The 26,589-nt window shown below is 39.7% G+C and overlaps 2 protein-coding genes across 2 annotated transcripts in view; one reads left to right on the forward strand and one right to left on the reverse strand.

Annotated features, from left to right (window-relative positions):
- The window catches only part of LOC113407950 (uncharacterized protein C6orf201 homolog), a 27,271-nt gene extending 17,326 nt beyond the window's left edge, over positions 1 to 9,945 (forward strand). The window contains exons 3-4 of the mRNA XM_026658993.1: positions 718 to 901; positions 9,668 to 9,945. Of these exons, the coding sequence (XP_026514778.1) occupies positions 718 to 901; positions 9,668 to 9,929 (446 nt within the window). The 3' untranslated portion in view covers positions 9,930 to 9,945. The remainder of the gene's footprint in view (positions 1 to 717; positions 902 to 9,667) is intronic.
- On the reverse strand, positions 9,913 to 26,589 carry LOC113407945 (enoyl-CoA delta isomerase 2, mitochondrial-like). The gene is made up of 9 exons (XM_026658981.2): positions 26,394 to 26,589; positions 24,216 to 24,314; positions 22,023 to 22,208; positions 21,218 to 21,287; positions 17,748 to 17,850; positions 15,663 to 15,783; positions 12,677 to 12,766; positions 11,292 to 11,435; positions 9,913 to 10,256 (listed from the first exon to the last, which is right to left on the reverse strand). Exons 1-9 carry the CDS (start codon positions 26,580 to 26,582, stop codon positions 10,101 to 10,103), a joined length of 1,158 nt encoding a protein of 385 aa, XP_026514766.1. The 5' UTR covers positions 26,583 to 26,589; the 3' UTR covers positions 9,913 to 10,100.

Here is a 26,589-nt window from a genome sequence, read left to right on the forward strand (position 1 = left end):
CGAAGAAGTGAGGTTTTTACCCACGAAAGCTTATGCCCAAATAAATCTGTTAGTCTTTAAGGTGCCACCAGACTCCTTGTTGTTTTTGTAGATACAGACTAACACGGCTACCCCCTGATACTTGGCACTTAGGTCTGTGATCTCCTTAGTTCTTACAAACTAAACAGGGTCAAGCCAGGTTAATACTAACCTAGATGCTGCTGAAAGTGGTGTTGCTCACTCAGTGTAAAGCTTCCCCTGTTGTCAGTACAGTACAATACATTAGTCTGGTATAGAGGGGCTCTCAGCTACTAGAGGTGCTGTCTTCAACATAAAATAGAAGAAAAAGTTTCCAACTACTTCTGGTTATTAAAAATTGTAAGATGGCACTTTTCATGACAGGCATCAGTCCTGGATAGATTTAAGAGTCTCTGCCAACACAGCCACTCCATATAAAGAAGCAGATTCTGTGCTGCAATAGATTATTTTAAATATGTTTGAGGGCCAAGATTTTCAAAAATGACTAGTGATTTTTGGTGCCCAATTTGTGACACTTTAAGCGGTCCTGCTTTCCAAGGAGCTGGTGCACAGTGCTTTCTGAAAACTGGGCTCTCTTTAAGGTGTCACAAGTTAGTCCCCCAAACACTGAGGCAGCTAAAATCACTGTTGGTGACAAAAAATCTTGGCCAAGAGAACTGAAGGTTCTATATTTTTAATTTCTCTCTTGCTTGAGTTCAGGTTTCCACAGCTTCAGCTTTGAAAATCTTTTAACTGGTAAGGGGCTACACCGTGAGCTTTATCTTTCACCAGAGCCAGACCACGTACCACTCTGGAAAAGAAATATTTCCAACAGGCTTGCTGAGAAATACAGGCAATTCAGATTGAACATAAAGGACACCCCGATGTCAGCAGTAATTGTAAGGTAAAACTCATCAGTCTTATCCTTTCAGGATACTGTAGACAGAGATACCACTTTAACAGTGTGATTATATGTGGGGATATAGCTAGGAAAGCTATTTTAGGAGGTGTTATGGGCCAAATTTTGCTCTCACTTATACTAATGTAAAACAGAAATAAGTCAGTGGAGTTACTCCAGTTTTAGACGAGCAAAATTTGGCCTCATTGTGGCAGTTTTATCTTCCTTTTGCACCTATACAATATTTTATTTTTGAACTCCAAGCTTTGCAACTCTGACCAGAAAGCTTTTACTGTAGTATTTTGAGGGGCATGTTACCTTTCAAGTTGGCTGTGTTTTCCAAATGATTTTCCAATCACACACTATTCTGATATCAGGATCCTCTTTCTAGGAAGCTTTTATTTGTTCTGAAGTCTACTCTTGGACACCCATATCCACTGTCCAGTGTGTGAACCAGGAACTTTTGCACTTCTGCGAGTTATGGAAGAGAGGAGACAGCCATGTCTTTCCAAGCACACTCATTTCCTTGAGCAACTAATTCCTTGCTCTCTTGAGTAAGGGCAGTGTTTTCAATTAGCCTCCCAACAAGGACCACTGGACAAGGCATTAGCATGACTAAAGGGCATGACTGTGAAATCTTAACACTGCAGTTTTTCCAGCCACCTGGCAAGTTGCCCCTCAGGATCCTAAATCTAAAGCATCATTGCAGAGATGCGAGGTCTGCCCTGACCAGACCACAGATTTCCTTCAGTACAAATGGTGAAAATGTTCTATAGATTTAACCGCTGCCAAGAGTTTATTTCAGGTGGGGAAATAATTTCTCTCTGGAGAAAGATAAGCCACCACCCTCTCAAGTCCTTTGTTTTCTTGGGTCAATATTAACCCCAATCAGTAAGCACTGCTATCTGCATCCAATATGAAAAGGGTTTTGAAATATGGATAGGCCAAGACAGGAGCTGTCACGAACACCCTTATCACCCTGAAAAGTACATTCTGCTGACCACTGAAATGTTTTCCCTTTCTCATCCACTCTATGTAGTGATTTTGCAATATAAGCAAATCCACAAATGAACCTTCTGTATTAGGAGAAGGGCCCTACAAAACTGCAGATGTGCGATTGTCTGAGGAGTTAGCCAGTTCTGCATAATCTCAATTTTCTTTGGTTTCTATGGAAATCTCGCACACCCCAAACTACCTGTACACCCAAGGTAAATTACCTCTTTTTGGAACAACTTGCATTTCTTTTGATTCAATTTTAGATTGGCAGCTTTAATCTTCTCACAGATCACTTGCAAATATATCCGTTCCTGTTCAAAGATTTTAGCAGCAGGATATCATCTAGGTATGGCAAACTGATGGAGAATGGCATGCCATAGAATACTCTGTCCATTCACTTCTCAAAAGGGTGATGCATTGCACAAGCTAAAAGTCATCAATTGCCACAGGGAAAGCAGTTTTCCCCCATTTTTTGGATCCACTTCCACTTGCCTATACCACTTTTAAGACCTAGTGTGGAAAACTATATAGAACCCACTAGAGCATCCAGAGTATCACCTATTCATGGTAATGGATAAGTGTCCTTTAAAGTGACTTAAATTAATTTTCTGTTGTCCACACACAATCTGGTGCTATCATCTTTGTCTTAACCAGAACTTTGGGTATGGCCCAAGGACTGGTTGAAGGCTCAGCTATGCTTTCCTGATATAGGCCATTGAGGAAATGTAACCACTCTTTTCTCTTTGCTATTGGGAAATGATGAAGTGGCTGCGTAACGGGTCATTTCCCCTCAGTATCAATCTTACGCTGGCCCAGAACAGTACTACTTTTCTCTTTGTTGGACTAGGAGGACTCCTGGTTCCTAACAGAAAGTCCCTTAGACTGTTCTGCTGCTCCTCATTGAAATGTTCCGGCAGAATGCTGAAACAAGACCAACAAAAACTGCATCCCTTCCCCTTTGTAGCTTTCCTTCTATACCAGCATTTCCAGATCCACTGGTTCACATTTTGCAACCATGGTTCCTGTTTTTACTGTTTTTCAGAAACATTCAGCAAACAAACAGAAATGTATTCCTGATTCACAAGAGCTTTAGCCGCTAAGATTTCCCTGAGAATCTGGATCTCAAAGCAGGTCACAACCACTCCTCATCTTTCTCTTGATGTAAAGTTACCACAGCATATAGCTGTTATTACTGTTTCTGATCCTGGAAGCAGGACAACTTGTTCACGGCAAACCAATTGCCTACATATCATTTGCCTCACCTGAGCCACATCTGTAAAGGGAATTTCCAGACTGATTTTGTAACCCTAACCTTGTAAGACCCCATTCTTGGCATTTATTACATTGTTATTAAGCTATAATGAAGTCCAAACCTTCTGGTCCATGGCAGTCAGGTTGCTGGTCACTTCATCAAGCCATCTTGCCATTCCAGACGAGGAGCTCTGCAAGTGGACTTCCCAATCTATTGAGACACTTTGTAGTTCCTGCTCCAAAAGAGATTTCATTTCCACCTGCAAGTCATTTCTCAGCTCGGTGGAACAGAAGATAGTCTGCCATCATGCTACAACGTACAATACTGTCAAATCTCTGATGGGAGCTCCCAGGCAATCCAGCAAAGTACTGAACAGGATGAGGTTTTACAGGCAACAAAACTGTTCAGACTTCAGGGTTGGCCAGAGGTTACTCCTGACTCTCAGGTGAGGGATGAGCAAGACAGGATTTTGTTCAAAGGGAACCAAGCAGTAATCCTAACAGTTTTAAGAGCTGACATCTTCGGATGGATACACACTTCACACCTGGGGTATAGACATGCCTGAGACACGTCAGGAAATGTGTATACACATTGACCAAGTATGAATTGAGAGCATACATGGAGCAGTGCGAGGTGTGCAAAGAGTGTAGTGATCAATAGACGGAGATGCTACAGCCTCATTAAATCCCAACCCAACCCTAGGAAAAGGTCGGAATAGATTGGTTTCCTTTTAATGACAGGAACGACATGGTCATAGGAGATTTTAACTCCAATTTCTGAGAGGTGGACTATCTAGAGGACTCCGGCAAGAACTATGATCCAGAAATTGAAGGTACATTTTACAAGATGTGGCATATCTGACACACTGTTCTCAGACAATGGGCTACTGGAGCAGAATTCAAATGATTCAGCACCAAATGAGAATCTGAGCACAAGATAGCTTCCCCCCCGCCCCCCGAGTACCCACAAAGCAACAGAAAGGCAGAGTTGGCTTTAAAAACAGCCAAGAGACTGATGGCAGAGGCAAAACAGATAGAAAGGGATCCATACCTGGGAATGTTGGACCATTGAAATAAACCCTCCCAGGAACTAGCTAGTAGCCCAATAACAGAGACTTATGGGTTGGAGAACTAAGACCCTGCTTCCCATGAAGGATAGTTTGCTGCAGCACAGCAGAGTAACAACAGGCAGCACACAACAGCACTTATGAGAATGCCAAGCTAAGCAGGCAGCCCTCCACTACAAAAGAGCCAGAGACTTGAGCCACTATGCACACGTCAGCAGCTCTGGGTCTAACCATCAAATAGTCACACAAAGCAAAGGCCACAGGCAACAGTCCAAGCTGCAGTGGGATACAGGTCATAGGAGGTAGCTACAGACTCAGAACAATAGCGGAGATGAAACTGAAGACAACTGCTAAATAGTGGCAGACAGCAGGGGCCAAAGGCCAGGACTAGTGGGATGTACAAAGAGCCTCAGACATCAGCTGGCCTGAGGAAGGAGGGTCAGAAGAAACAAGATATATGAGCAATACACAGCACTATAGTATGCCAGTGAACTGAATGAAGGCATCAATAGGGTGGAAGCAAGTTCCCTGCAAAAGTCATAACACAGACAAGAGTGGGAGATAGAGTCGAAGACCAGCACACTTGAAGGACTGAGGCTTACGTACTAGTATCCTCTGGCCCCAGCAAACGCTGGCTTGCACGAAAGAGACAACAACAAAAATTGTTAAGAAGGAAAGATGTAGCAACTAAGGCTGTTGATTAATCACAGTTAACTCACGTGATTAACTAAAACAAATTAATCGCTATTAAAAAAAATTAATCGTGATTAATCGCAGTTTTAATCGCACTGTTAAACAATAGAATACCAATTGAAATTTATTAAATTTGGATTTTTTTTTACATTTTCATATATATTGTATCCTGTGTTGTAATTGAAATCAACGTGTATATTATTTTTGATTAGTTTATCATTTGTACAGTGCAAATATTTGTAAAGAAATAGTATTTTTCAATTCACCTCAGACAAGTACTGTAGTGCAATTCGTCATGAAAGTGCAACTTACAATTGTAAATTTTTTTTTGTTACATAACTGCACTCAAAACCAAAACAATGTAAAACTTCAGAGCCTACAAGTCCACTCAGTCCTACTTCTTGTTCATCCAATTACTAAGACAAACAAGTTTGTTTACATTTACAGGAGATAATGTTGCCCTCTTCTTATTTACAGTGTCACCAGAAAGTGAGAACAGGCATTAGCATAGCACTTTTGTAGCTGGCATTGCAAAGTATTTATGTGCCAGATATGCTAAACATTTGTATGCCCCTGCACGCTTCGGCCATCATTCCAGAGGACATGCTTCCATGCTGATGATGCTTCTTAAAAAAAATGTTAATTAAATTTGTGACTGAACTCCTTGGGGGAGAATTGTATGTCCCCTGCTCTGTTTTACCGGCTTTCTGCCATATATTTCATGTTATAGCAATCTCGGATGAGGACCCAGCATATGTTCATTTTAAGAACACTTTCACTGCAGATTTGACAAAATGCAAAGAAGGTACCAATGTGAGATTTCTAAAGATAGCTACAGCACTTGACCCAAGGTTTAAGAATGTGAAGTACCATCCAAAATCTGAGAGGGACGAGGTGTGGAATATGCTTTCAGAAGTCTTAAAAGAGCAACACTCCGATGCGGAAACTACAGAACCCAAGCCACCAAAAAAGAAAAATCTACCTTCTGTTCAGGGCTGGCGCAACCCATTAGGCGACCTAGGCGGTCGCCTAGGGCGCTACAATTTGGGGGGCGGCGACCACGGCAGTATTTCGGCGGCAGGACCTTCTGCCGCTTCTGTGGGGGGTGGCATTTCGGGGCGGGACCTTCCGCCGCCTAGGGCGGCAGAAAAGCTGGCGGCGCTCCTGCTTCTGCTGGTGGCATCTGACTCAGATGATGAAACGTGCATCAGTCCGCACTGCTTTGGATGGTTATTGAGCAAAACCCCTTATTAGCATGGACACACGTCCTCAATCAATGGTGGTTGAAGCATGAAGGAACATGTGATCTTTAGTGCATCTGGCACATAAATATCTTGCGACGCTGGCTACAACAGTGCTATGCAAACGCCTGTTCTCACTTTCAGGTGACATTGTAAAGAAGAAGCGGGTAGCATTATCTCCTGCAAATGTAAATAAACTTGTGTCTGAGTGATTGGCTGAACAAAAAGTAGGACTGAGTGGACTTGCAGGCTCTAAAATTTTACATTGTTTTATTTTTGAATGGGTTTTTTTGTACATAATTCTACATTTGTAAGACAACTTTCATGATAGAGATCGCACTACAGTACTTGTATTAGGTGACTTGAAAAATAGTATTTTTTCTTTTTTACAATGCAAATATTTGTAATCAAAATAAATATAAAGTGAGCACTGTACACTTTGTATTCTGTGTTGTAATTGAATATATTTGAAAATGTAGAAAACATCCAAAATATTTAAATAAATGGTATTCCATTATTAACAGTGCGATTAATCACGATTAATTTTTTTAATTGCTTGACAGCCCTAATAGCAACCAGCATGGAACTTGGAGGGAAGAGCACAGGTTGCAGAAGGAAAATGTGGTGGAGGCACCATGAACACACTTCTTATGCATGTGGGCTAGAACGCTAGCTGCAGTATCTCTGAATAAAGAGAGTCAGTTTAGTTTTAGAAACATGGTGTCCCTTCATGTTATTACTCAGCATTTGGTACATGAAAATTTCTACATCCTTTCCTGCAGACTTCCTGATTCCTCTCATTTGAGAGGTTTAGATGCCATGGTGGTCTCAACAGACATGCTGTGCTGGAAGCTGCTGCAACCAGCTTGCTCATCATTAGAAAAGGTGTTTTCCAGCAACCTTGCTGCAAAGCCCCAAGCTCAGAATCCAGTAAGCTGAAAGGCTCCCAATTCATGTGATTGATGCACCTCTTCGCCTAGCTATCAGGTAACAATCAGCACATGGTGCTATAGGTACAGGACTATTTTAAACACAATTGGCTTGTGTTTTTTTTATAACAATAAACAGGCTGAGAAGAACAATTATCTACCCTCTAAAAAGGTGCATCAGTAGTTCAGTTACAGCTTCCTGCTGCCTTTGGCTTGGATGACTTAATAAAAACATAATCCCTTGCATTAGTTTTGACTTTACACTAGCCAGTCTGTGCCCTGTTTCCCCAACACGATTGCTGGCACAAATGTACAAAGTTTTCCCCAACTGTGCCATTCTGTCTCATTCTAGTATAGAGGCAACAGTGAAATTTGCAAAAAGCGGGGGTGGGGGAGCCCTAAGCATATCAGAAAACTGACCACTTCATATTACAAAAAAGCTGGGGTGGTCACATGCAGATATCTGCAATTACATCCCTGCGCTCCAAAGCAGTTCAAGTGTTTGACCTACCAGTCTTCACAAGATCCTTTTAAATCGTATGATCCTTGAACAAGTCAATGGAATTGTGATGAGCCAGGACTCCTGCAGCCAACAGATTTTCTGGGGCATATAATGCTACAGATGGTTTCCTGTTAGAGAATATGAAGACCCGCCAAGTGACCGGTTTTATAATAGCAGAGCGCTCCAGTGGATATAATATGCAATTAGCTATCAGTTACGCTTATTTGCAAAAAGGTTAGCAGCTCTAACGCACTCTTGCTCTACCAATCAATTTTGCTTTCCCTACAGAAACTATTGCTAGGGTGGTGAAGAATTTGGCTCTGGCTTGCTCAGCTGGGGAAGGAGGATCAGACAAAAAGAGAAAGGGCACTCTTTTGCTTCAGTTCTGTTAAATTGAGTCTTTTATATCACAATAACTTATTAACATAACACCCATTAGTCATTATGACTTCATACATGTGGTCAAGATTTTGACATAATAAGAAAATCTGCAGTTGCTTGTCAAAGAGACTAAGTACATCAACTTTATTATTTTTAAATACTGTTAATTATAGTTATGCATGAAGGCAACTTTCTTGTCTGTTGAATTCCCTTGTCTGCAATGTTTTTTGTTTTTGTTTTTTTAAAGTGAAATTTATGATAAATTAGCAGGACCTCTCTAGTTCACTCCCTTCTCCCTGTTCCTTTCCACGTATTTCAGTACCACTAAAATGGACCAAATTCATCCCGTTGTAACTCCATTGCCTTCAGTGGAGATACATCAGGGATGAATTTGGCTCGGTATATTTATAGTGTTACGGTTATGATAAACAAGAGGCTGGAAATTAAGTGAAGGCCAGTGCGCCTGTCTCATGTGCTTTTACCAAGTATCGAGGCAGAGATGCACAAGAATTTAGAGCAGGTATGTCAGGCTACATTTTGTTGGCATGTCACAATCATATAATTTAAGGCTTGTTGATGTTTTCTAGAACAGACACAAGAAGAATTTTTTTCAATCTACCTTTGTTGCTGAAACCTTTGATTATTAAAACAAATTACTTTCCACCTTTAATGCCATTTACTTTTTGCACTTTGTTCATCTTATGTGCTAAAACTACACAGCAGTTTCTTTGAATCTCACGAGACAGCTCAATGCTGTTGTATATGGTTTCAAACCCCTCAGGAAACAGGATTTGTTCAAAATACACTGGGTAAAATCCTGTTCCCACTTCAGTCAGTTAACTTAAAAGAAGTTAATGGACAAAATCCTGGCCACATTTTTAAATCCATGACATCATTTTCTGTTGTAGTTAGGATTCGTAATTCCCTTTAAAAAACAACTACATATTGGGCCTAAATTAAGTGCATTTCACCCTCTATGAAATGTGTCCTTTTAAGATACAAGTCTTGAATAGAAGGAATTAAGACTCCTCAAAATGCCATCAGACATTTTTATAATTATATCTTTCCTGAACACAATCAAGTTGAATGAGCCGGTTTGTGCCTGCAGTTGACAAAGTTATTCTCACATAGCATTACTAACAGCTACTGATAAGCAAATGGCTAGGGAGCTTGTGCTAGCCTGGACAGTCAGAATGAGGCATGTGGTTGACTGTATAATGGTTTCATCTAAAGTGTGGATTCAACAGTGGCCATACTGGTCACAAATAGGCATGGAAACATTGCCTGTAGGTCACATGCTGAGATCTGCCAGAGCAGCAGCTTGCAATGCAGGATGTGCTGCCCTGATAATATGCAGATATGCAACCACTTTTTCCTATTCTCTTTTGAAAATACCAGATTTGAGCTTTACAGCATTTTAAAAAATCTCCTGCAGTTTCAAGCTTTTTAGTGCTCCAGCCTTAGGCAAGAGGTTATTTCTAACATTGGAAATAAATATAAAACGAGAAGATCTCTATAATGCCTGCCAGGTGAACATCTTTTAAACAACAGTATTCACTTGGAAGGCCAAGAAATAAGGTAACATCAACAAAACCTCAGGGAATTATTTAAAGTAATAGGACCTTTTCCCTTCATGTCACTCTACCAAAGCAATAATGAGCTGCAATTAATATTTATTTTATACTTATACAATATTTCATTTTTTGTATTAGATGGATAAAAAGAAACATATTAGCATCATATGACTATCACTCAGTTATCCAAGAACTATCAAGATTCGGTGCTATTGAATCCGTGACACCTTCTGGAAGACAAACAGCTGTAGTTATATTCAAAGACATCATTTCAGCATGTAAAGCAATGAACGCTTTCCCAGCCAATGACCCAGGCAGAAGGATCCAATGTGTTTGGCATCACAAATTCATGTCTGAATACAGAATGTCAGGCCACAGAAAGATAAAACTTACAAGTTAACAACATTTTTATTAAATTGTTTCTATATAATAATTAATACAGTAATAATCAACATCAATAAAAAGGCACAACTAGGATTTACCCCCCCAAATGAGTATTCACTTATTAAAATCCTTTCAATGAGGATAAACAGATGAGCTCCAGGAGTTTGATCTTCACCAACAATAAAAATTACAGTTTTGATTTCTTCCCAAAGAAGCTCATAATAGCATTCATGCATTCGTCAGATAACCACCTTTCCCTGAGGAGTTCACACTCTTGACAGTTAACTGCATGCAGCTTCTCCTTTTCCACACCTCGTATTAACTGCTTTGACAGAGCCAAGGACTGGGAGAAGAAAAAACAAAACAAAACAAAAGCTCACAATTTGGGATGCATACATAGTACAAGTTATGTTATTCTACACATTCCCTCAGCTCAGCATTCTGAAAAGTAGCATGTGAGAAGCACTCAATATGCAGTATCTAAACTGAACTGTAGTCCAGTTAGATTTTTAATTTAATTTGGCATTTTACACAGGGGCCTCTGCTTTAACTGCTGCTAAGACTACTTAGTAGGGTGTGGTTTCAGGAGGAACAATACATCCATCCAGTCAATGCCCAGAATGTGTGTGGACAGACAAGTGTGAATTGGGAATTTGTTAGACTACCTGCAGCTCCAAATATAAATTGAGTTTTTATAAACTGCTGGTATGAGTGTGTCTATTATGAGACCAGCTCATTATGTTTTTCTACACATTTCCAAGCAGTCAGAAAAGAGATGGACTATGGATGTAGGTTATTTTCTTTTCGGGAGAGAAATGTGTGTGCAGAGATTCAGGATTTTTTTTCTGTAGGTAGTTTGTTGGTTTGTGTAGTAATCCACTTTTGAAGGTGCTGAAGGTACCACTCCTAGGTAAGTCAGTAAAATGAATATCCCGCATGACACCAGTTGTAGCAAACTTGTAACTATTAAATAAATAAAAAAAGCTGTTGAAACCAGTATCTCTGTAAACCCTGCAGGAGTTAGCATCCAAGGCAAATGCACATAATTTTCAAGCTCATTTAACAGCTCATTTCTTAAAGGTACTTGAATGAAAAGTGATGAGCCATAAATGCAAGTGCATCTTGCCAACTTCAACCAGGATAGCCTCTGGGACTGAGGCAACTGTGACATTTATTCCTGGAGGGAAAACCATAGGAACAACCAAGCTTGAGAACACCACTTAGGTTGAGGTTTGTTATTTTTTCAATTACCAATAAAGCCAAACCCCAAAATGGTAAGTTTGGACTCTATATAGTACCCTGTTATAATGTCTGCTCATAAGAGAGCGGGAACTCTCTCTTGTTACAGGCTGTATATACACAATTTTAAAATACTAACGTTTTTGGGGAGATTTGCATAAGCTTTAAGTCTTATCCAAACTTCCTTTTCAAAAGTCCAGTCAGGGAAAACCTCAGTCACAAGTCCCTGGGCATATGCTTCCCCTGCAGTCAACTTCTTGTTAAAAAGAAGCATCTCGTTTGCCTACATGAAAGAAAACAAAAGGCTGTCAATCTAATAAAACACAAGAATTAAGAAACTAGAAAGAAAAATAGAGAAACATAAACCTCCATTTTACAATGCTCCTTTTCATAGTAGAAAAGGAAACTTAAATGTTGCCCGTTAATTTCTGTTCTCTGAAAAGGGTTTGGCCACAGGTATGCACTGAGGGATTGCATCCTAGAGCATTGTGGGTAGCTGTACAGCTGTCAGAGAATCTGGCACAGGAAGGGCCGTCCCCTCTAAGATCACCCCAGGTTAGCTAATGTCAAAACTAATTGTTACTTACTCAGCTATTCTAAATTCTCCAGAACAGGGACTGGCACTCTGTAAATTGCTAAAGAGATAATCCTTGTCTTCCTAGTGACTATAAAGCACCCATTTCCCTATGTACTGTACAAAATCGTCATAATTTATATTGAGAAATGTTGTTAACATAAAGGCGCAATATATACCTGATATAGCTATTTAAAACTGCCAGAACTATCACTGTGGCATACCTAAATAACAGCTATTGGGAATTATGCAACTATAATAGGAAGATAAGAGCTGCTCTATTTTGATTGTGTGCATTTAAGCCTTTTTATTGGATTTTTTTTATTCCTACTGCAGGCTCAGAAGAGAGAAATGCATGAGTCTGTGGATAGGAGACTAACAAATAACTCAGCCATTAACAGGTAGTAGAGAAAGGTTCTGGAATTTGTGAAAAAGCTTCCTAACAAAACTGAGGAAAGACTGAATATATAGTTTTCCCAAAGGTTCAGCAGGAGTACCTACAACTACTGCTCCCTGCCTGACAGAGCTGCTCAGCTGAGGGGTGCTTTTTAGTGCAATATCCTTCCTGACAACTTTACAACTGCCCTGGCACTGCTGGAGGAAAGATGCAAGCCCTCAGTGAAAGCTGAGACACATGATTTGGGGGGAAAGGGAAGAGAGAGAAAGGTTGCATACCTTTGGCTGTGGATTTTTTTTCTTTAGTTTTGATATTCAGTTCTCTTTATTTCAGTGCCCATGATGCTACTATTTGACTACTTTCCTCATGTTTAAAAAAATGAAAGTTTTATTAAGCAGAGTGCAAACCACAATGGGAGTGGGCTCCATTTAAACGACTCTCCCACAGTCACCCTTCTCACTCATGTAGCTGGATGGCACTACTGAGGAAAACTGGAGTTCAGTTAACCTAGGCAGAAAGCACTGAGTTAAAGTACAGACTTGTGTTCTCTTACCTTGGATAAGCCCATTATCTTTGGGAACATGTAAGAAGAACATCCTTCTGGACTCTGGCCGAGTTCACTAAATGGGGTGTGAAACGTGGCCTATTAAAGAGTAAATCCAACTTTAAAGTGAGGAATCAAACATTAAATTTGTCATTTTAAATAGAAGAAAAATACTAGAGTCTAGTTTTTATGTTAAAGTCTTGACTACAATGGAGTTGCACCAGAGATTAATTTGATCCATTACTTTTACAGGCTTTAAAACACAATTTAGTAACATGGGTGTTCACCCACACCAATCCTGAAGGGGTTAAAGGTAGGTTAGATGGGCCAACTAAACACATAGGCTGCACCTAAAGGGAAACTAGGGATCAATAAAGTTTAATTAAGGATGAAGCTCACCTGGGCAGGAACAGGTGGGGGCGCTTATAAAGCTAAGAAGCTGAGAACAGAAGGGGGAGAGGGGACAAGGGGAAACTGCATGTAATCAATCACTTTCTGACAGAAGGGAGGTTTGTCAGATTACAGAGTCCAGCAAGAAGCCAAAGGGGGAAGCAGTCATAGGGAGAAGAGGAAGCTTAGATGGGGGCAAACTCAGAGGTACCAGAGGATAAAATGAGGGAGTAGGACAGAGCCTAGGGAAGTAGTAACCAGGGCTGGGAGCAAGTAGATCATAGTGCAGAGCACAGGGTCCCTGGGCTGGCACCTGGAGTCATAGGTGCTGGAACTAGGGGTGCTACTGCAACCCCTGGCTTGAAGTGGTTTCCATTACATACAGGGTTTATAGTTTGGTTCAGTGGCTCTCAGCACCCCCACTATACAAATTGTGCCAGCACCCCCGCCTGCAGTAGAGGGCAGGCCCGGGTTCCCCATCAGCCACTGGGAAAGAGGCACAGTCTTGGACATAGAACAGGGGACTGCCTGGAACTGCAGAGACACAGCTTGTTCAGAGAGACACAGACAGACCTCTGCAAGGGGAGAACTAAAGTGACACCACCTAATAAGGAATCAATAATGGTATAACAAGCTCATTTACAGGAGACCCAAGGCAGGAACCAAGAGTTACAAAGGGCCCAATTCTGGCAGTGAATTTTATGCACAGAGTGCTTGCAGGACTGGACCCTAAATTTGACTACTGAAAGCCTTTTGGAAAAAACCACCCCTAACTAATACGTATGTGCAACACTTTTCCATACAGAATATTTACATACATTTCCCCCAGAAGTTCAATAGTGTAAATAGCATAAAGACATGCAAAAATATCACTTCTGAACACAACAGTTCTTAATTTATAGCAATACAGATAAGTTGTCTGTAAAGGATCATGGCTTTTTTTTTTTTTTTTAAACATTGTAAGACTTTTCTCCCCACTTAAATTCTATTACACACTTGCTTCAGAGCTGAAACCTTGAACATTTTAATAAAGAAGTTATGGCAAAAGTGCACAATGTGATGTCACACAGTACCCTAAACTAGCTCCAAGTTAAAACTCATTTACAGGGTAAAAAAAATTGAACTGCTGGATTTCACTGAGTATCTCCTATTTTAAAAACATAAATGTACATGCAAATTGAGTATGAATCTCAAGTTTCTGCCAAGTTTCCAATACCGCCCTCATTGTAATAAAAGGCTGGGCACCTCTACTCTATTACAAACAGTTATACGGTGAGACAATTAAATAAGGTTTCATTTAAAAAAGACGTACTGTATACTAATTTGTGCATGTAATATATCGAATCTTAGAATGATGAACTACTATCCAACAGATTGGCAGAAAAAGTTTGATTGATATAAATGCTGAAGAAACAATCTGAGACTGGTACCCATTAAGAATTACTTTTTTAGCTCAGGAGGTAATAGGTTGTCTTAAAACAAAACAAAAACAAAACAAAACGTAGAGTTTTTATATCTTAGGTTTGCCTCAAATACGATGTGGATTCATTTCTCTTCCAAAACTTCTTTTCTATCTGAGTATGGACCTTCTGTACCATTAGATAATGGCAATAAATATGCCAGCCATGTAAATTTGAGAGAACATCTCTCTCATTTTATTAGCATGGGGTATCACATTCAGTTTAAAATTTATCTTCTACTCACACCAAACCTGGACACAACTTCGAGCACCATTATAGGACTCAGTTTTTGTACAATATCAAATGTGAGATGGTAACAATACATCATTTGTTCTATTTAATGTTTACCAGATTTTTGTTGGGGAAGTTCAGCAAAGGAATCTGGCAATTCAGGGTTTGCTGCCACAGCTTCCTTGGCACAGAGAACAGTAACCCAAATAAACAAGACAAAACCATAAAATTCTCCGTTCCACAAAAGATGTTTAAGGGTATAGCACAGAAATAATATCTCTTGTTTGAGGAATGAGAAAATGGGCCTCAAGACCAGAGAGAATATTAATTCTGTAGAAGCGGTAAAGAATAATTTACAACAAATGAATGACAGATGCTTCCTATTTTGTGAAGTAACAATCTATATTGCGTATGTATTTGGATTTTATGTCAAGCTTTAGCATAGCTCTTTGTATAGTAAATTTGGTAATCTCAGCCATCTCTGCTCTGACTAAAGAAAAGCTGTCATGAGGTTTTAAATTATACATTTGGTAAAGTTAGTTTATTGTATTCCGATTCTCTAATGGCATTGGTTATAGTGGGTTAAAAATAGTCTAATTGTTAACAAACTCATTAAAAGCATAATTTCACATCATCTACCCTTTACTGTGCCAACATGTAATGACTTTTTTCTTCAATAGAGCTCATATCAAGTCTCATTGTTCTTGGTGGCTGTGTTCAAATTACAGGCCATATCTACAGGAGAGAAATATCATGGGTGTAAGAACATCAGTTTAGTTACACTAGCGCAAACCCCTACTGTAGATGGGCTGCACTGATGCAAAGCTTACCTTGGTAAATTTCATTCCCACAAATGTCTAATGTAGACAGGGATTTACAAACACTGATTGAAATCAGCCATGCAATTTACGTACCCTGTCGGTAGCATACACAATGTCAAAGAGTCCAAGAAGAGTTACAGAGATTCCAACAGCTGGACCATTCACCACTGCAATCAATGGCTTAGGGAAATCAATAAAATGCTTGACAAAGTTCCTGGAGAGGGGAAGGAGCAGAATTTGTCAGGATGACACATTAACTTTTGATGGGGAAGACCAGTCTTTTGCAAAACTTAAGACTAGTTACATAGTCTATGTTTGTGTAATGCTGTACTATGAAATGTATGGTTTCCATCTTTCCCAATGTCCATTAAAAAAGAACACAAAATCTATGTTAAATACCTACACTGCCTCTCCAGCTAGGATTCACAGGACATGTTCAGTGCTAGTTTATTAAAAGGTGAACTGCAAATCAAATTATGAAAATGCCATCCATTCCCTTCAGAAACAGGTAATAGACAAAAAACAGGTAATAGACAAGCTAAGACAGACAGGAAGCACATCATTGTTTAATAACTCACATTTCTCCCCATACACCCCATTTCCATTCTTGAGATATTCATCCCTTCTTCAGCTGTTTAGCTTCTATTCTGCCATGATGACCCAGCATGCTCCAGGAGCCTCACTTCCACTTGTCGATACAGGGTCATGTAAGGGTGTTCTATTGTATTCTACACAATTATTTTATATCCTGAAGGGTACAACACATGTTCGTTTTGGGATATCAGCAGCATAATGAATACAAGGGCACCACAAGAGTAAGAGGGAGAAGGCCTGACAGAACTTGAAAGAAAAAAAAACAGGTGAAATTTTAGGTATTGTGCTGAATCCCCTACTTAGCATGATTAATGGGGGGCATTTACCACATACTGAGGTAAAAGAAGTTTACAAAATAGATCTGGGTCTTGTTATCTCTTGGGGGGAAAACTGAGGTCCACAGGCCACTTGCCTAAGTGAGGACACAGTCCTGCAGCCCTTCACTTGCGGTTTATCTTTAAATATTGGATAGAAAGCAGCAGGTACCTACCTACTTTAAGGTTTTCTAGTGTGCATTACTGTAGTATCTGATGCTTCAGTCAGGAATCCAAAGCAAGAGTATTTCCCAAGTTTCCATCCAGGGCCAGCTCCAGGCACCAGCTCAGCAAGCAGGTGCTTGGGGAGGCCAAGGGGAAGGGGCGGCACGTCGGGCTTTTCGGCCGCAATCCAGCGGCGGGTCCCTCGGTCCCTCTCGGAGGGAAGGACCTGCCGCCGAATTGCCGCTGAAGAAGAAAGCGGCGTGGTGGAGCTGCCGCCGATCGCGGCTCCCCCCCCCCCCGCCGCTTGGGGCAGCAAAAACCCTGGAGCCGGCCCTGTTTCCGTCTCAAATTTATAAGCACACAGAAGCAATGGTGAAGGTAAAAGATCTCCTAATCCTCTTTTTGCTTAAAATATATATCAGTTTCTGCCTGTTCCAAGATATATTCCAGCCACAGTGTCATCCCACATACCTGCCCTATATTTGTCCTGCATCTTACTGCACTGTATTATCTCCCAATCTACCTTAAGACTGTAAACTGTAATTTTTTACTGTTCAACGTATAGGGAAAAAGTATGATCTTGTAGTGAAGGCACAAGACTGGGACTCAAGAGATGTGTTCAGTTCCAGGCCTAGTCTACACTAGAAAAAGTTTGCTGGTATAGCTACATGAGCAAACCCTCCTCATAGAGATGTAGCTTATATCAGCAAAAGAGTGCTCTTGCTGATATAGCTTCTACCGGTCTCCTCAACAAAATAAGCTATATTGTAAAACTGCATCTACACTAGGGCTTTTGCCAGTACAGAAATGTCATTTTAAAAAAATAAAAATCCCACAGTCATCCCTAACTGACATTACTATACTGGCAAAGGTTTCTAATGTAGACCTGCCTCATTTCCTAATCTGTAAAATGTGGTTAATACTTCCTTTCTCCCACTCTTGTCTATGTACATTGTAAACTCTTTGAGACAGATCTCTCTTACTATGTGTATGTACTACACAGCCCTACTCTTGGGTGGAGCCTGTAAGCCTGAGTTAAATCAAGTAAATAATATCCTACCCTTTACAGTAGTGTATGCACATACAATATAAAAAAAATTCTTACTCGAGTAATACTGCACCATCTTTTGCCATCTTCTCTATTCCACCGGATGGGATATTGGTAAAGTTATTCAGGTCATTTCCACTACAGTAATAATCCCCATTTCCTGCAGACAATATAAAGACAAAAAATTCTGAATAGGCAAAATAAAGAAACTGAAGCTTTCTTCTCATGTTTAGAAGAGAAAACTTAACTTTAGACATTTAGGTTAAGTAATTAAGAAGTCGCTTCAAAGCATAAACAATTCCTTGTTAAAGGATATCTTCAACCTAAAAATATTAGTTCTGATATTTTTAACCTATTATTGTTACCAGTAATGCCTAGGAGCAGTGAAAATGAAAGTTAGGGGTAAAAATATTCAGTTTACTTTCTGCATCTGATCACGCTTTGTGAATAGCCAGTTTCACTGTTTCCACTGCATAGTAAGTCAGCTTCCCCTGTCTGTATGGGTCTTTCACACAGCAACAAAGGAGAGAAAATACATTTAAAAACAAATAGGAAAATATTACAGATTTTTCCTCTCCCCTCATAAGTGACAGGGGAATCTAAATTACTTAACTAAAAAACAAAACCCTAAGTTTCATGTTGTGTCCCTTTAAAACAAACAAACAAACAAAACAAGACAGTAATCTACAGTGAAGACTACAAAGACTAGCATCTTACAATACAAGGCTATTGAGGACACAATTTTCACACAGGAAGGGTGTGGTTAAAAGTTACAACACATTGACTGGATGATTCTTTCCTGTTTCTAGAACATACTATATTCTATCATGGTGGCTGAAGGCTCCAATCCTGTAAACATTTAAACACATTCATAACTCTGTGCCCAAGTAGTCCTTTTAATTAATCAGTGGCATAAAGGTATGTACGTAAGTATTTGCAGGATTGAGCCCCCACCAGTTGTTATGGTTCTCCGAGAATACCACCCAGATTCCACAGTGATGGGTGGCCTATAAATGCCAACAAGAACTACCTTTCTTCCTGCTTTAAGGGTAGTACGAGCAAAGTTACTAGTATTGGTACAAAACCCAGTATCTTGAATGTGTGTTGAAAAAGCAAATTTTAAAGATGGACATGACACACTCAGGGCTCACAGACTATATAAGAGAACTTAAGATTTTTTAACTGATCACTAGAAAACATACAAGTGTCGTTTTTCTCTTAGCTTATCAAGAACAGTTATTTCTAATCTGTTGATACATAACCAAACTGTGACTACCACAGAGAATTTAAAAAAAACAAAACAAAAAAAAAAAAAACCCAAACCCCAAGAGCAACACCCCCATGCTGGAGATGCGGTATGCAAATTGTACAAATATATCAAAATTGATATTTTCCAGTATCTTTCACAACTTAGCATCTCAGAAGGATATTTAGAGGCAGAAGGAAGTGCAAATCTTATAACATTATCTTGAAAGGATTCTGCTGAGACACTTTGGAAAAAAATTCATCATGCAATTAATCACACTGTTAAACAATAATAGAATACCATTTATTTAAATAGTTTTGGATATTTTCTACATTTTTAAATATACTGATTTCAATTACAACACAGAATACAAAGTGTACAGTGCTCACTTAATATTTATTTTTTATTACAAATATTTCCACTGTAAAAAACAAAAGTATTTGGTGAATTAAAAAATACTATTAAAAGTACTGTAGTGCAATCTCTTTATCATGAAAGTTGAACTTACAAATGTAGAATTATGTACAAAAAATAACTGCATTCAAAAATTAAACAATGCAAAACTTTGGAGCCTGTAAGTACACTCAGTCCTACTTCTTGTTCAGCCAATTGCTCAAACCGGTTTGCAGGAGATAATGCTGCCCGCTTCTTGCTTACAATATCACCTGAAAGTAAGAACGGGCGTTCGCATGGCACTGTTGTAGCCGGCGTCACAAGATATTTATGTGCCAGATGCACTAAAGATTCATATATCCCTTCATGCTTCAACCACCATTCCAGAGGACACACATCCATGCTGATAACAGGTTTTGCCCAATAACCATCCAAAACAGTGCGGACTGATGCATGTTTCATCATCTGAGTCAGATGCCACCAGCAGAAGGTAGGTCACCTAATGGGTTGCGCTGGCCCTGAGCAGAAGGTAGATTTTCTTTTTTGGTGGTTTGGGTTCTGTAGTTTCCGCATCGGAGTGTTGCTCTTTTAAGACTTCTGAAAGCATATTCCCCACCTCGTCCCTCTCAGATTTTGGACGGTACTTCACATTCTTAAACCTTGGGTCAAGTGCTGTAGCTATCTTTAGAAATCTCACATTGGTACCTTCTTTGCATTTTGTCAAATCTGCAGTGAAAGTGTTCTTAAAATGAACATGTGCTGGGTCCTCATCCGAGATTGCTATAACATGAAATATATGGCAGAAAGCCGGTAAAACAGAGCAGGGGACATACAATTCTCCCCCAAGGAGTTCAGTCACAAATTTAATTAAAACATTATTTTTTTAAGGAGCGTCATCAGCATGGAAGCATGTCCTCTGGAATGGTGGCCGAAGCATGCAGGGGCATACAAATGTTTAGCATATCTGACACGTAAATACCTTGCAATGCCAGCTACAAAAGTGCCATGCGAATGCCTGTTCTCATGCCTGTTCATCATTTTCAGGTGATGTTGTAAATAGGAATGGGCAGCATTATCTCCCATAAATGTAAACAAACTAGCGACTGGCTGAACAAGAATAGGACTGAGTGGACTTATAGGCTCTAAAGTTTTACACTGTTTTGTTTTTTAATGCAGTTACGTAACAAAAACAAACTATATTTGTGAGTTGCACTTTCACCATAAAGAGATTGCACTATAGTACTTGTATGAGGTGAATTCAAAAATATTATTTCTTTTGTTTGCCATTTTTACAGTGCAAATATTTGTAATAAAAAATAATATAAAGTGAGCACTGTCTACTTTGTATACTGTGTTGTAATTGAAATCAATATATTTGAAAATGTAGGAAAACATTCAAAAACATCCAAAAATATTTAATAAATTTCAGTTGGCATTCTATTGTTTAACAGTGTGACTACAACTGTGATTAATCACGATTAATTAATTTTTTTGAGTTAATCGCGTGAATTAGCTGCGATTAATCAACAGCCCTAGGAAAAAAGAGGAAGGAAGTGTTCTTATTTTAGTTTCCTTGTTTACACACAGTTCTGCCTTAGTCTGCTAATGGTTATCTAGTTCAATGGTGCACAAACTGGGAGTTCTTGGGGGGAGGAGGAGGGGGGGAGGAGGTGTGAAGAAACTTCAGCCTTTCGCTCTTTCAGTAAAATATACAAATATCACTTTTCACAGCAGACTTACTAGCACCCCATTGCCACCCTTACTTCTGTGCTGCTGGTGGCGGCAGCACACCAGTGATCTGTCAACATTATATTTAGGCATAAGGTAAAATTCATCTCTTCAAAAAAAGAAAAATAAATTTTGTTGAGAAGCCCGTGAAACGTGATACCTGTTATTACAGTTATGACTGAGTCATCTTTGGCAGCTTCTTCAAGTGCTTGAATAATTTCTCTATACATCTATGTAAAAGAAGGATTAAAAAAAGAACATAAGAAAAAAAAAAACGTGATGTCACAAAAGAAAACCCATTTCACAGTCTTTAAAATTAACCACAGTAGAGTCTTTCTGCAGTTTACAGTCTCAGTTTAGGGTAGGATTTAGGTCAACACTAAGAGCTTTTGAAAAAATCAAAACCTTAAAAAGCTGTTCATGCTAGCAAGGTGGTTAGTTTTTGTACATCAACTCAAAGCTAAAGAACAGATTGAAATGGAAAACAAATGAGACAATGAATAGCAGCAGAAGAATTACATAAATTGTTTGAAAGAGCAGGGAAATGGAGGACATGCCAGAACTGGAGGGAAAATAAAAGTCAGCGCTCTGCTTTTGAAAACACACCACTAAGGCATTATGCTGAGGAGACAAATACCAAGAAGAAGAGCAGCTGCTGCTTTAGGCTATGATTGGGCATTAGCAAAGTATATTCTTCGAAGTTACTTCACAAAAATGTAGCTGCTCAGCGTTTGTCCACGTGCATCACTATAGCGAACTGTGGGTCTCATCTGCTCGGTGCTGAAGATTTCGACTCCCATTGGCTTCAATGGGAGTAGAGGAAGTCAGCATCTCATAGGATTGGGCCCACAATATTTGAAAGACACTCCAAAAAGTTGTTATAAAACTTCACAACAACATGTCAGCAAAACCAGGCTTTTAACCTGATGTAAGAGAATATTTAACCCTAATGTCAATGTCTTTACCTGTGTGGTGATAGCATTTTTCTTCTCAGGGCGGTTTAGCATTATCTTAGTGATGTTGTCTGTGGTGGTAACCTGTAGGGTTTCATATCCATGTTTGCTGTCAGGAGTAGTATCTTTCACCTGGCTAGAAGACTCAGAAGAGACCAAACTTGACACAAGGTCAACATATTTCTGTCTGGCATTGTCCTGTGGTGAGGAAAACGCAAAAATATTATTAAACAATGCTGGAGTCCAGCTCAGTCTCCTCTGCTTAGTGCAATGATGAACTGAAAATAGGATTTCCTTCTCAGTGTAAATCAAACTAGAAAAATCTGTTTAAATGGAAGTTATGTTCATCAAGGTGACCAAGCTGCAAATAAGGACGTTTACTGAATGAACACTTTGTATGTTTTGTGTCTTATGAGAGCAATGGCAGAGGTTTTGATGGTGTTGAGCATTGCCAGTTTGAGGGGGAAAATATCTGTTTTGAAAATCCTTATGGTAGAATATGCTAAAGGCAAGGATTGTCACTTGGTTTTCCAGATTTGGGAGAAGAGGGCTCTCAAGGTATTCTATACTGAGACACACATTGGGACAGTCCTTCAGCAAAACAAAAATTTTATTTCAGAATGCAAGTACTGATGGAAAATAAAATGCCAGAAAAGGAGGCTAAGACATTTTAAACAGTAAGCTACAGACATGAAAGAAAACTAAATATTTAGCTGAAACATAAAAAACAGTGTAAAGATGAATAAGAATACTGTAAATTCTTGGGTGTCTCACAAATTATTATCCTGAATGAAATGCTGCCTTTGAACATTAGCATAACTGCTAGAGAATCTCCATTTCTCTATATTTGAACTTCAAGAATGGATTATTCTCTAGTAATATGAGTTGTTCAGCTCATTCTACAGGGTGTAGAGAGCCCATTTTAAAACAACCATCTACAAACACCCACACACACACATTTTGTAGCTCTTATAGTTTCATCAGAGAACTGCTTTTCTATATGCATCAGTCTTTTATTTTGATAAGATTGCCCAACAAATTTTTTTTAACATCCATATGTAAAATCTGATATCTCAAATCTTTACACTTGGTAATCTGAGTTCTTTTATGGAGAGATAAAAGTCTGTTCATTCTAGGGTGCAAGAACGACCCAGACTTGCTCTTCTCTCACTCTAACAGGTGTCTTGAGAATAAACATTTAATTACAAGTGGTAACCTTCCAAACAGAAAGATTTACCAATAACAATGATCAGGGCATAAGACTGGTCAGCTAGCACAAACAAACAAAACAAATAAAACAAACAAACTTCTCTCTTCCCTTTTCTCCTCCCACTTCCAAGTCACTTTTCACAGTCTTTTAGCTGATAAGTTCCCTATTTCATGTGACAAGTTACCAACATCCATGAAATGAGCATTCACAATGGAAGATTTCTTCCTCTTTTAAAGAAAGAGATAGAAACTAGCTCAATTCCACTTGTAAAGTCCACAAAGTAGGCACAAATTTGTTGCTGGGGTAGTGTTGTTTATCAGCTAAAACCAAATTAGACATTAGTCTAAGGATCCTCGCCTTTAACTTCCTTATGACAACACCCAATTCATCCACATATACGTTAGCCAGGAGGCCTGGGTAAGACTAGCATTTGGAACAAGTCATTTTCCGTCCTTGATCAGCTGATAGACTATTCTATAGAACTAAGGCTTTTTATCTCTTCCTGGAATACCAGAAGCGCACGTGCTCTCTCTCTCTTTTTTATATCTATTCAACAACTAAGAGAGACACAGGGAGGCAGACACCCTTGTTCTCCCCCACATACACACATTCAGGGTATTAATCTGTATGGCAATGAAAAGTGCTATAAAGCCCAATTCATTTTTTACATTTTAGCATTTCTTTAAAAACACGACACAATCAGAATGGCACTTTTAAAAGCAAGCAAGCAAACAAACCTTCCTTGAATAAGTAATTACACCTAAAACTTTTGTAGACAAACATTTCCATCAACTGTTGGTAACACTTTACACCAAGTTTACAAAGCAAAAATATAAAACCAAAATATTTTAGAAGTTTGTAAGACAGTGCAGAATATGCTGATGTCTGAAACAGACTTTCAGCTAACACACAACAACACACTAACCCTTCACTAATCAGTATCAAATAGCTGGTTGGTAAATGAAGTGATGAATTGAAAGCAGTGCTATATTCACCTTAGACAAACTGCCAAGTGAACTCCATGCATCCCATTTGGCCTTCTTGACAAAGTCAAGCATGCCAGGCTTCGGAGAACTGCAGGGACCCTCGGTAGCCTGTATAAAAGATGGAATAAACTCATGTAAGCTTTCCAGTAAGTTCAAATTTCTCAACCAGTAGGCTGGGGGCAAAGAACACAACCACTATCAATCATTACATGATCATGGCACAGAAGCTCTGAAAACAAACGAGTATGCTCCAAAGAAAGGAGTACTGTAAAATCACTATGTCTATATTAAGTCTTTTAAGTATTTAAGATAAGCACGCAACTTCTCAGGAACCCAATCTCAATATTGTACAGACACTCCAACCATTTTAATTAAATTAAAAAACCATGTTTTTAAAAGGTGTATTTGTGTATTCAGTTTACAAAAATATCATTGCATGAGATCAATCTTTCTTTAAGAAAGGCACATTACATATACAGGGAGAGAAATATTTAGACCCCAGCTTACCAATGTCAGCTGTTACTGACAAGAACATGTAAGGGTCTATCTTTAAAAAGTGTGTGTTCTTGAATTTTGAATTTTATTAAAAGAACAATTAGTTCCTTCAATACAACAAGATATGGCCCAGACTAACCCCCCCCCCCAGATTAATCTCTCCCCACATACACTTCATACCAGTGGTTTTCAACCTGTGGTTCTATTTTCAGTCACCTTTCACGGACCCCTTAGACAAAGTTTCAGATCCCAGAAAAGGCATTCCATTTTTCTGATCAAAAGGATGTGAATACCTCCATCTGCAGATCAAAACCTGGAAGTGTTGTTGTTACCATAGAAGCCCAGTTTAACACCCTTTCTCACACAGCATCAAATGCCATTTATAGTTGAATTCTGTTCAGCCAGTTTTCAGTCTAAGACTTCTATGGGAGGGGTCCATGGACCACAGGATCCGCATCTCTATTTGAATTTTTTTTAGGGGTCCACAAATGAAGGGGAAAATGAGGTTGAAAACCACTGCTTCATACCATTACAAAGAGATTCCTTTAGGGTAGTAAGACCCACCCCACTATAGAGGGCTTGCATAATGCCCTCTGTCACGTTGTCCACTTTAAGCCTTAGTAATAAATAATACAATGGGTTGAAACCCAAGTTCCCTCTAAGCTGCTAGACTGTGCAGCAGCCTATCAAGTACCGGGCAGGCACTCAGGGCTGCGGTGGGGAGGGGCAAAGTAGCCTCTCCTGCAGCTCCAGCCCCGGATCTGCTGTGGCCGGGGAGAGACGCTCTCCCACGGCTTCAGTCCCGGAGCTGCTGCAGCCAGGGAGAGGCGCTTCTCCCACCTATTCCAGGTGCCGCTGCGATGAGAGAGGACTGGGGGGAGTCTTCTCTCCCCATTGCGACCCCGGAGCAGCCTGTACCCCAAGCCCCTCATCCCTGGCCTCAGCCCAGAGCCTGCACCCCCAGCTGGAGCCCTCACTCACCTGCAACCCAACCCTCTGCCCCAGCCCTGAACCCCCTCCCGTACCCTGAACCCCTCATCCCCGGCCCCACCCTTGAGCCCGCACCCCCCAGCTGGAGTCCTCACTCCCCATACCCCAGCCCTGAGCCCACTCCCACACTCCGAACCCGTCAGCCCCACCCCCACTGCACATCACCTCCATATCGGTGCACATAACAAAATTCATTCCACACATGCATGGGAAAAATTAGAGGGCACATTGGTTGAAACTATAATCATTTTACACAAACTAAGTGGTGGATTAATTTTTTACCTCAGAAATAAATTCTGTAGGAATATAGGACCTGTACACACTGCTAAAAGGGAGTGAATTGAGTTCTATTTCTTCTTGTGCATTGACAATTCCACACATACTCCCAGTCCAAATCAGGCATACCTCACACTACACTGAAGGTAATGGAATAGTACAGGTGTCACTGATGGCATAATATGACTCTCAAACCAGTTACTGGTGATTATTCATGAGGTGAGAAGAACTCAGCTTGACTCTCAGAGCTCAGGTGGAGTTGGCAGAGCTGTCATTTATTAAAAAACAATTAAAAAGCATTTCTGAAATGCAATGAAGTTGCTCAGACACAAAATGTACAACCCTATATTGCCTTTTAAGAAGAATTCTTTTACAGGTCACTTTTCAGACTATAGCCACAATTTAAACAAAAATTGTCTGACCTACCTGTTTAAACAATGCGTAGAGCTTCAACTTTACTTCATTACCAGGGTCCTCCTTCAAAAGCTTCAGCTGATCTTTAGCCTTTTCAAAAACTTCCTGACTGACTCGCATGGTAGCTCCAGTCGTATGCAGCTGAATTACCGGAAAACAGACAGCATACACTGTCTTACTATAAGGAAAACAAATACCCATTTATAGC

The sequence above is a fragment of the Terrapene carolina genome, unplaced genomic scaffold (assembly GCF_002925995.2).
Source record: "Terrapene carolina triunguis isolate 2854851 unplaced genomic scaffold, T_m_triunguis-2.0 Scaffold57, whole genome shotgun sequence".
NCBI lineage: Eukaryota > Metazoa > Chordata > Testudines > Emydidae > Terrapene > Terrapene triunguis.